The 12,388-nt window shown below is 41.8% G+C and overlaps 1 protein-coding gene across 1 annotated transcript in view; it reads left to right on the top strand.

The window, feature by feature from the left end:
• Positions 1–11,755, top strand: part of LOC126484198 (leukotriene A-4 hydrolase) — a 117,903-nt gene extending 106,148 nt beyond the window's left edge. The window contains exon 13 of the mRNA XM_050107611.1: positions 11,512–11,755. Coding sequence (XP_049963568.1) covers positions 11,512–11,629 — 118 coding nt within the window. The 3' untranslated portion in view covers positions 11,630–11,755. The remainder of the gene's footprint in view (positions 1–11,511) is intronic.
• Positions 11,756–12,388: the final 633 nt, after the last annotated feature.

Here is a 12,388-nt window from a genome sequence, read left to right as displayed (position 1 = left end):
GCTGCTTTGAATTGGGGCATACACTATTCCTGCATCAGTCCAGAATCTTACCCATTGGACGCAGATGTTGCACCAAGGTTAAATAGTCGTGGGTCACACCATTTGCCAAGTATTGGGCACACTGACATTGAACATCATTGATTAAAGTTTCTAAATGGTCTTCATCAAAGCCCTCAGGCCTCCCTGAATGTGAAAAATCATTAATGTCAGAACAGTCCTCCTTGAAAAAAAGAAAACAATTTTCTGGCTTGATTTCTCCAATAGTACTTTCTGCACAAATGGCATATATGTTTCGAGCTGCCTTCACCCCAAAAGCGAGCAAAATGTTAGATCTCCTTCCAGTTGACAATATTTTATAATGCTGAAACAATGTTCATGAGGTTCAAGTATACAAAATCCAATGTGTAACTGCAAAGCAAACAGTAAACCTTCAAATAAGAAGTGACAATTGATAAATACACTTACAGCAACTTAAGCATCAACAGACCAAACGTAAGTTACAACCTACACACCGACCCAATTTTGTATTAGGTAACTTACCTAACCCCCCCCCCCCCCCCCCCTCGTCGCCCTCACTCTACCCCCTGCCCCATCCCCATGAACGATACAGATAACCATACTGTAGGTGCAACCACAACGGAGGGGTATCTGTTGACAAGTCAGACAAATGTGTGGTTCCTGAAGAGGGGCAGCAGCCTTTTCAGTAGTTGCAGGGGCAACAGTCTGGATGATTGACTGATCTGCCTTTGTAACATCGACCAAAATGGCCTTGCTGTGCTCATACTGTGAGCGGCTGAAAGCAAGGGGAAACTATGGCCGTAATGTTTCCCGAGGACATGCAGCTTTACTGTGTGGTCAAATGATAATGACATCCTCTTGGGTAAAATATTCTGGAGGTAAAATAATCCCCTATTCGGATCTCCGACTGGAGACTACTGAGGAGGACGTCGTTATCAGGAGAAACAAAACAGGCTTTCTATGGATCCAAGTATGGAATGTCAAATCCCTAAATCGGGCAGGTAGGTTAGAAAATTTAAAAAGGGAAATGGATAGATTAAAGTTTGATATAGTGGGAATTAGTGAAGTTCGGTGGCAGGAGGAACAGGACTTCTGGTCAGGTGAATACAGGGCTATAAATATAAAATCAAATAGGAGTAATGCGAGAGTCAGTTTAATAATGAATAAAAAAAATAGAACGTGGATAAGCTACTATGAACAGCATAGTGAATCTATTATTGTAGCCAAGATGGACATGAAGCCCACACCCACCACAGTAGTACAAGTTTATATGCCAACTAGCTCTGCAGATGAGGAGGAGATTGAGGAAATGTATGATGTGACAAAAGAAATTATTCATATAGTTAAGGTAGACAACAATTTAATAGTCATGGGGGACTGGAATTTGATAGTAGGAAAAGGAAGAGAGGGAAAAGTAGCAGGAAAATATGGACTGTGGGAAAGGAATGAAAGACAAAGCCGACTGGTAGAATTTTGGACAGGGCATAACTAATTCATAGCTAACTCTTGTTTTAAGAATCATGAAAGGAGGTTGTATATGTGGAAGAGACCTGGAGACATCGGAAGGTTTCAGATTGATCATATAACAGTAAGACAGAGATTTCGGAACCAGGTTTTAAATTGTAAGCCATTTCCAGGGGACGATGTGGCCTCTGACTACAGTTTACTGTTTATGGCCTGCAGATTAAAACTGAAGAAACTTGAAAAAGGCAGGATTTTGTGGAGATGGGACCTGGATAAACTGAAAGAACCAGAGACTAGAGAGTTTCAGAGGGAGCATTAGGGAACGATTGACAAGAACAGGAGAAAGGAGTACTGTAGAAGAAGAATGTGTAGCTTTGAGAGATGAAATAGTGAAGGCAGCAGAGGATCAAGTAGGTAAAAAGATGAGGGCTATTAGAAATCCTTGGGTAACAACAGAGATATGGAATTTAATCGATGAAAGGAGAAAACATAAAAATGCAATAAATGAATCAGGCAGTAGGGAATACAAACGTCTAAAAAATGAGATCAACAGGACGTGCAAAATGGCTAAGCAAGAATGGCCAGAGGACAAATGTAAGGGTGCGGAAGCTTATCTCACTAGGGGTGAGATAGATTCTCCCTACAGGAAAATTAGAGAGACCCTTGGAGAAAAGAGAACCACGTGTATGAATATAAAGAGCTCAGATGGAAAGCCAGTCCTAAGCAAAGAAGGAAAAGCAGAAAGGAGTATATAGAAGGTCTATACCAGAGAGATTTAAGTGAGGGCAGTATTATGGAAATGGAAGATCACCTAGATGAAGATGAAAAGGAAGATATGATTCTGCACGGAGAATTTGACAAAACACTGAAAGACTTAAGTCAAAACAAGGCCCTGGGAGTAGACAACATTCTGTTAGAGCCACTGATAGCCTTGGGAGAGACAGCTCTCACAAAACTCTTCCATCTGGTGAGCAAGATGGATGAGACAGGCAAAATACATTCAGACACTAAGAAGAATATAATAATTCCAATTCCAAAGAAAGAAGGTGCTGACAGATATGAAAGTTAACGAACTGTCAGTTTAATAAGTCACAGTTGCAAAACACTAACACGAACCCTTTACAGAAGGGAAAACTGGTAGAAGCTGACCTTAGGGAAGATCAGTTTGGATTCATGAGAAATGTAGGAACACATGAGGCAGTAGTGCCTTCTCATAGAAGATAAGTTAAAGAAAGGCAGACCTACATTTATACCATTTGTAGACTTAGAGAAAGCTTTTGACAATGTTGACTGGAATACTCTTTCAAATTCTAAAGGTGGCAGGGATAAAATACAGGGAGTGAAATGCTATTTACAATTTGTACAGAAACCAGATGGAAGTTATAAGATTCGAAGGGCATGAAAGGGAAGCAGTGGTGGGGAAGGGAGTGAGACAGAGCTGTAGCCTCTCCCCGATGTTATTCAATCTGTATATTGAGCAAGCAGTAAAGGAAACAAAAGAGAAATTCGGAGTAGGTATTAAAATTCATGGAGAAGAAATAAAAACTTTGAGGTTCGCCGATGACATTGTAATTCTGTCAGAAACAGCAAAGGACTTGGAAGAGCAGTTGAACGGAATGGACAGTGTCTTGAAAGGAGGGTATAAGATGAACATCAACAAAAACAAAACGAGGATAATGGAATGTAGTCGAATTAAGTCAGGTGATGCTGAGGGAATTAGATTATAAATGAGACACTTAAAGTAGTAGATGAGTTTTGTTATTTGGGAAGCAAAATATGGAGGATATAAAATGTAGACTGGATGGCAAGAAAAGCGTTTCTGAAGAAGAGAAATTTGTTAACATCAAGTATAGATTTAAGTGTGAGAACGTCCTTTCTGAAAGTATTTGTATGGAGTGTGGCCATGTGTGGAAATGTAACATGGACAATAAATGGTAGACAACAAAAGAATAGAAACTTTTCAAATGTGGTGCTATAGAAGAGTGCTAAACTTTAGGTGGGTAGATTACGTAACTAATGAGGAGGTACTGAATAGAATTGGGGAGAAGAGAAATTTGTGGTACAACCGGACTAGAAAAAGGGATCGGTTAATAGTACACATTCTGAGGCATCAAGGGATCACCAATTTAGTACTGTAGGGAAGTGTGGGGAGTAAAAACTATAAAGGGGGGCCAAGAGATGAATCCAGTTAGCAGATTTAGAAGGATGTAGGTTGCAGTAGTCAGTCGGAGCTGAAGAGGCTTGCTCAGGATAGAGTAGTGTGAAGACTTGCATCAAACCAGTCTTTGGACTGATAGCACAACAACCACAACAACTACTTACCTGTGGTGGTAGTTTATTCATACATATACCATAGGCTAACGCCTTGCTGATGCACCTGTATTTATGGTAGTTTACACACTTAAATATTCCTCAAGTCATAAGCTGGGTGAGCAGCTTCACATCATTACGTTACTGCATGGCATTCACAATCGGTTTATTGAACTTATTTTGCATGGAAAATCAAACTAAATTAATAAACAATTTTATGTTTGCCACTGCTTGAGCAGAAACATGGCCAAGGTGTACCACAATCAGTTGATCAGATGCCAGGTGATGGTGGCCAACAGCAAATTACGAGGGGTCTATAACCACTGTATAGCAAGGAAACTTTTGAATATAAATTGTTCTGATCTTGATGCAGCCATGAGCTCTTTCATGGGAATGTTCCTGGATGGTTTGCTCCTACTGATGGGTTATAAAGTGAAGAAAATTGTCAGATGTTCCATCTTGTAGCAGACAGATGAAATGCAATTTAAAAAATAAAAGAAGTAGACTTGAACTTGTGACTTTGCACCTACACTGTGTGACTTTTACCACTAGACCATGAGCAGATTCAGCACTGTTGCACAAGAGCAGAAGACAACACACCTTCCAGAAAGTTCCATATTTTATAATGTTGTTGCCAGTTGTAGGTGACTGGACTTCTGAGGGACGCCTAGTTTTATTGATACATTACCTGAACAACTTGCACTTAGACATTGGGTGGCCACCGCAGAGAGTATATCAGAGTTTTCAGTTAGTGAAAGCCCTAGATAGAAATGCCCAGATATTGCCGCATTTAGTTTTCAGATAACATTGCCAAATGTCCACTACCAGTATAAGGGGCAGCCAAATGAAAATGAGGCATGGGTGTTGGTAATACATGTAGGAGTGTTTATAGAACTGCCCTCTATTTGGAACCAGGAAGGAACAGCATGAATGTTCACTGCTGTGCCATTTACCTGGTATACTTGATATGAGGTCAGTGAATCGAAGGAACAGCAAGGCGCAGTGCAGTTTTTGGCTGCAGAAAGAGGCCAAATGTCTGCTGTTATGTCAAACACAGCATGTCACGTGTACATGTGTTTGCATTGATTAAACAATTTCGAAAAGGTTGGGTGTCATTGAAAGACAGCAGTCAGCCAGGACAGGCACATTGTGTCATTACCCCTTCTGTCGTTGCTGCAGTGGATGCTGCCATGAAAAAGGACCGATGGCAGGTGGTGGATACATTTGGCTCATATAGAGCATCAATCGCAGCACCACACACATCATCGTGACAGAGCATTTAAAGTTTATCAAAACCTGTTGTATGTGTGCACATTTTTGTAAGCATGCAATAGTGGGTTTCCCACAGCCTGACAGAAGAGCAGATGTTGAACAGAACATTGATATCACTGCAGCATCTGGAACGGTAGTACCACAGTGAAGAATACTGTTTCCTGTACTGCATTATTGTGAGATATGAAACATGGTGTCATCATTTCCAGCTGGAGAGCAAGTGTCAGAGCCAACAGTGGAAGCATATGGAGGCCATACAGTCCCAATCTCTCCCCATGCGATTTCCATTTTTGGAGCCCTGAAGAAAGACATTTGTGGCTTTAAATTTGATTCAGACAGAGAGGTGCATACAATCATGCTTCTGTAAGCAACCTCAAACATTTTCCCATGAAGGCATTAACTATCTTGTCTGATAGTGGGATAAATGTATTAATAGTTATGGCGATTACTTTTGAAATAATAATAAACAGTTTACTTATTTTTTCCCAACTGTCTTATTTTCATTTCACTGCCCCTTATACATTAACTATTGTTAAGATTCCATAACTGTTATCAGAAAATGCCACAATTGCCTATAACAAGGTCTCAGTGGCACTGGTTTGCCATTGCTTCCCTTTGGTCTCTATGCAAGATGTACTAGATTTGTGGATGGCTGCAAGTGATGAAAGTGAAGCACTGCCGGGGGGGAGGGGGGGGGGCTAGGAGAGGAAATCCATGGACAGTTTATAACTCATTTCTTTCAAATGTACAAAACATTACTTTCATCTCTACACCACTCAACTTGCAGAACACTGTTTTAAAGTTTTATATTCAATTCTGGAAATTAGTGCAGTATTTAATGTGTGTCATAGGTATGTCACAATGTCTTCTCTAGTTCAAGACCTGTATCACCACAGTAGATAAGAGTAATTTTTCCGTGGAACTGTAAATATGTGAGAAGTTATGTAGAGTAATATAGCTGATGCTTATCAAAATATTGTGAGACAAAGGTTTTAAACTTTTGCCTATGGAAGACTTGCAAGAGTAGCTGATGTAGCCCGGATGTGGGTGACTGCCACAGGAGTACTGTATAATACACTCCTGGAAATGGAAAAAAGAACACATTGACACCGGTGTGTCAGACCCACCATACTTGCTCCAGACACTGCGAGAGGGCTGTACAAGCAATGATCACACGCACGGCACAGCGGACACACCAGGAACCGCGGTGTTGGCCGTCGAATGGCGCTAGCTGCGCAGCATTTGTGCACCGCCGCCGTCAGTGTCAGCCAGTTTGCCGTGGCATACGGAGCTCCATCGCAGTCTTTAACACTGGTAGCATGCCGCGACAGCGTGGACATGAACCGTATGTGCAGTTGATGGACTTTGAGCGAGGGCGTATAGTGGGCGCGCAGGAGGCCGGGTGGACGTACCGCCGAATTGCTCAACACGTGGGGCGTGTGGTCTCCACAGTACATCGATGTTGTCGCCAGTGGTCGGCGGAAGGTGCACGTGCCCGTCGACCTGGGACCGGACCACAGCGACGCACGGATGCACGCCAAGACCGTAGGATCCTACGCAGTGCCGTAGGGGTCCGCACCGCCACTTCCCAGCAAATTAGGGACACTGTTGCTCCTGGGGTATCAGCGAGGACCATTCGCAACCGTCTCCATGAAGCTGGGCTACGGCCCCGCACACCGTTAGGCCGTCTTCCGCTCACGCCGCAACATCGTGCAGCCCGCCTCCAGTGGTGTCGCGACAGGCGTGAATGGAGGGACGAATGGAGACGTGTCGTCTTCAGCGATGAGAGTCGCTTCTGCCTTGGTGCCAATGATGGTCGTATGCGTGTTTGGCGCCGTGCAGGTGAGCGCCACAATCAGGACTGCATACGACCGGGGCACACAGGGCCAACACCCGGCATCATGGTGTGGGGAGCGATCTCCTACACTGGCCGTACACCACTGGTGATCGTCGAGGGGACACTGAATAGTGCACGGTACATCCAAACCGTCATCGAACCCATCGTTCTACCATTCCTAGACCGGCAAGGTTACTTGCTGTTCCAACAGGAAAATGCACGTCCGCATGTATCCCGTGCCACCCAACGTGCTCTAGAAGGTGTAAGTCAACTACCCTGGCCAGCAAGATCTCCGGATCTGTCCCCCATTGAGCATGTTTGGGACTGGATGAAGCGTCGTCTCACGCGGTCTGCACGTCCAGCACGAACGCTGGTCCAACTGAGGCGCCAGGTGGAAATGGCATGGCAAGCCGTTCCACAGGACTACATCCAGCATCTCTACGATCGTCTCCATGGGAGAATAGCAGCCTGCATTGCTGCGAAAGGTGGATATACACTGTACTAGTGCCGACATTGTGCATGCTCTGTTGCCTGTGTCTATGCGCCTGTGGTTCTGTCAGTGTGATCATGTGATGTATCTGACCCCAGGAATGTGTCAATAAAGTTTCCCCTTCCTGGGACAATGAATTCACGGTGTTCTTATTTCAATTTCCAGGAGTGTATTTAAAACTTACAATTGGTTATTGCTTAGCTGCAGTTGACTTTAATGTCTGATAGTGGTGTTGGTTATGGATTCCAACATTTATAATTTCCTGTAAACTAAACAGATGAAATTTCTTATCAAGCTGTATTGTAAAGAATTAAACAGCTTTTCTTGGCTTCACACATTTGGCTCAAATACTCTGGCTAAGGTTTGCACTATGAAAGTATATGAATGTCACACACCTGAAAACAAATCACATGTGAATGTGAATAAATATTTGAATGCTTCGTTTTGTGTGAATGTACTGATAAAATTCTCTTTGGCTTCAAGTGCTTGAAAATGCATGACCTTTCAGCTGAGTACTCCTCTAGCTGTTGTCCGGTGGTGACTGTCTTGTGATTGCTGTTGACTTCATTAATAGCCATTTTTATTGAGGGTGTTTTCAGAAACTTTTATGATGCTATCCCGAAAACCACATGCCTGTATAACAATACATATTTCGTCAAATGCAATTTGGTTCCTTTTTCAGAGCATGCTTTGCTACTGCTGATTTCTTGGGATACCATAGGCAGAAGCACCTCTCATATTCTGTACGCTGTCTCTCAGTAGTCTGCGCAGTCTGTCCAACATAAGACAGTCCACACCCAGGTGGTCTTCTGTACACTGCTGGCATTCTGAGACCTACATCACCTTTCACAGGCCTCCTGAAATGTCAGAATTTAACTGGAGCCCTGTCTCTTTAGGAGCCGGCTAATCTTTCCTGTTATTGAGCTATAGAATGGCAGAAACACATGCTTTTGGTAGGTTTTCAGCACATGAAATAGCTTCTGCTCAATGTGCGAAGATCCTCAGAACAGAATGTTTCTGTGCTGAGTGGTGGTAGCTGGTAGTGTGCAGGTATTGGTGCATGTGGATGGGGTTTTGGGATACCACTGTGGCTGAAACACCCATTTGCTTTTTTTTTTTTTTAGACGAGGACATCAAGGAATGGCGAGGCACCATCTATCTCCACCTTCATCATGAATTTGTTGATGTCATCCAAGCACTCTTCCAATTTTTTATGTGCATGAGGCCAGATAACTAATGTGTCATCGACATAAAGAAAAAAGCAATGCCTTGCATGAACCAAGGCCATGGGATGCCTTCAGAGTATTCCATAAACAAGTTGGCTATAATTGGAGCTAATGGTCTTACCATCAAGACGACCCCATCTGGTTAAAATATTCTCCACATCCAAAAAATACAATCACATCAGAGTGTGCCTAAATAAATTCACAATAATGTTGTCAAATAACTGGAAGATCGGATCTATAGTGTCTTTGATGGGCACGCATGTGAATAATGAGACTACATGAAAGGTGACCATCACGTCTCCTTCTTCAAGACACAGGCATTTTTAATTCATCTGATGAAGTCAGTCATATTCTTGATATGGTGCACGCACTGATCACTGTGCGGAGTAAGGATACTGGCCAGATATATTGCAAATCTGTAAGATGGTGACTTCGTGGTGCTCCTCCCTCAAGCCCCTCCACACCTACATTTTGTAGCCTTCCAGAAAGGATGACACAGTGCTATAGTCCACTGCGAGCGTCATTGGATCACCAAGTTACAGACTTGCAAAACATCTGGCTAACATCCTTACTTTTCATGCTAGTATCTGCGGGCAACACATCAAGAACACAACCGACTTCATCAGCTGAATTAAATTCCTGCATCTTGGAGAAGATATGATGTGGTCTCTTTATTCACACATGTTCCTATCAAAGACGCTGTAGATCTACTATGTCAGTTTTTTATGCCACTGTTATTGATTTATTTAAGTGCACACTGACATAATTTTTTTTTTACAGTGGAGAATATTTTAAACAGGCAGATGGCATCACAATGGGAAGCCCATAAGCTATTGTTACAGCTAAACTGTTTATGGACTACTGTGAGGACATCGCCTTGGACATGTCTCCTGCAAGGCCTAGTTGCTTCTGTTGTTACATCAGGGACACAGTCATTGTCTGGCTCATGGATGTGAAAAGCTGGAAGAGTTCTTGAACAACATCAACATTATCCATGAGCACATCAGATTCATGATGGAGATGTAGGTGGATGGTGTCTTGCTATTCCTCGACATCCTTGTCGGAAGAAAAGCAAATGGAGATTCAGCCACAGCGTTTCCAAAAACCACACCCAAATGGGCCAGCAGCCGCTTAGCACAAGTTACCACCATCCAGCACAGGTGCTGAAAATCTGCGGAAAGAACTGAACCACATAAAAAAAAGTTTTCAGAGATGGCTACAACAATCCGCAAATTTCACAAGCTATTTCACCCAAGACCCGTAAGCAGAAAGTCATTGAGGAGACCTTGAAGAAAATTGTGTTTTTCCCACTCTGTGACTCAGTAACAGGATAGATTAGCTGGCTCCTAAAAGGGACATAAAATTGATTCAGTCTTAAGGCCTCTGGCAAAACTTCAACAACTCATGAGACCTGTGAAAGATGATGTAAGATTCAGAATCCCAGGAATATACAGAATGCAGTGTGGGTGCAGACAATTTTATATTGGACAAATTGTGTGAACTGTTGAACAGTGACTTATAGAACATGAGAGGCATATCTGCCTATAGCATCCCAAGAATTCAGCAATAGTAGAGCATGCTCTTGAAAATAGTCACCGAATTGCATTCAATTAAACATCTGTTATTAAATGGACAAATGGTTTCTGGAATAGCAGCATGAAGGAAGTGACTAAGATAAAAATTTCTGAAAATAATCTCAAAAAGACGACAATAAGCAGTTAAGCACAGCTTGGAACTCTGCCATCAGAAGATGAAAGTGGGTGCGGCAATTTTGCCATAAAAACTTTACGTTATATGGTAATGACCTGGTCGCCAGTGATGTCACAGGCAGTGATACTGTATAAGGACAAAAGCAGCCAACACACGACAGGCACCAATTGACAATGGCCAAGTAGTACTTGGTTGGATCGTGGATTTGATATCACTTAGCGCTGCTGGTAGCCCAGTATAATTTTATCCACGTAAATATTATCAGTAAACATATACCACTACTAACAAAAGCTGAAGGAAAAGAAAAACTTGAGAGAGAGAGATGATAAATGTCGAGTTTGTTGAAATGCTCAGTATGCATGTCTTGAAGAGTGGTGTGACAATACAGAACTCAGGACGTAGCCACCTTATCACATGCGAAAGTCAGCGGGTTAATTACAGTGGATAGTGTTGTGTTGTATGCAGTGGCGGATACATATGGGAGGGGGGGGGGGGTGCCCCCCCCCCCCTCCTTACAGGGCAGTCCACATTGCCATCCGTGCCGCCCCCACCAGTCAGCCCGCACGCTATTTGTTCATTTCTTTTGTCAGTTAACTTGACTGAATCGAGTTATCGAGTAGTTGTACTTTCCTATGTAGCAATGCGTGTCTGCGTCATTGCATTTTACATGTTTCTGTCTGGCACATAGACAGCTAACACATATCTACGAGAAAAGTCACAGCCATTCTAGTGGTGATCTCGATACGTGTGGAATTTGTTCGAGAATAGCCACGAATATTCTACCATTTTCTTGTACAGAAAACCTTCGATACGCAGCATTATAAAAACGGACTATTCGCCGAATAGGAAGCTAGTTTACATTCAGAAGCTGAAATATTAAGACTGAAGAACAGGCACATAGAACTCATTATTTAAGGAAGAGAATCACAACTGCAACTCTTTTATATCATAAGATGGCATTGTCTTGTATATGTATATAGTAACTTTAAATAAAATTTTCTTAAACTTTGCATGTGACTTGATTATTTTTTATTAGAGTAAAGGTAAAGGTAGCTCAAGATATCTTTAGTGCCCATTCCTTGAGATTTTTCTGTATCCACCACTGGTTGAATGACATTGCAAGTAGTAATATTTTCCTTATTCAACAGCAATTTTTAGTGACTAATGTAAAAAATTTGTTTCAGGGAGTTATATGCATGGGATGAAGCCAGGGAAGCAGCCATCTCATCATATAAAGCACATGCTTCCAGCATGATGTATGTCTCTGCTTATACAGTTGGCAAAGATCTCCATCTCAACTGAACTAATAAAAAAAATGTTTGGGTACTACTTTGGAGCATTTTAATACCTGTTTAGTGTATTAAAACCTGTAAACCACTCTGACAGTGGATTTGACTACATATAATAAATAAAAAAAGTAACAACAAAAAATCTTTCATGTCCACATTATAAAGTAAAGTAAGGTTGCTTATCACTTAAAGAGATATAAATTTATTTTTAAAAATCATGATGATCTAAAGTAGCTGGTGCACCTGATTCATCAGACACAGCATGAGACCAATAAAATAATTTTGAAGGCGAGTTTTGGAAAAGAATGAAACTAATCAGTATTCTGACAGTATGAAAAGGAAAAGGGCGTTAATCTGTGAAGATATTTTTATGTGACAGAAGAAAATGCACTGAATGTTTTGGGCCCTTACATTTAAAGCTGCAGCCACATATTACATTTACAGGCATCACAGAGCAAGAATATATCTCTAATAAATGTAAGTCAAATGAATATAGATTCTTCATTATAGTGTTTCTCATATTTGATATAGGCCAACTATAAATATAATTTTGTGCTCAAATTCTTTATAATCAATACATGCCATTTCAGAAAGCTTTTTTCAGCAAAAATGTGTACATAACTTATAATAATCAGAAATGAGCCTGCACAGTTTCCTATTGTCCTTCCTGAAACTCAAAGCTAATCTGGCAGCAGCACAGAAAGAATTAAAACAACCAAGATGTGGCAGTAAGTTTAGGAACAGGGTAGGTGACTGAACTGTGGGTCATGGC

The sequence above is a fragment of the Schistocerca serialis genome, chromosome 6, assembly GCF_023864345.2.
Source record: "Schistocerca serialis cubense isolate TAMUIC-IGC-003099 chromosome 6, iqSchSeri2.2, whole genome shotgun sequence".
Taxonomy (NCBI): Eukaryota; Metazoa; Arthropoda; class Insecta; order Orthoptera; family Acrididae; genus Schistocerca; species Schistocerca serialis.
This window is presented reverse-complemented; position numbering and strand designations above follow the sequence as displayed.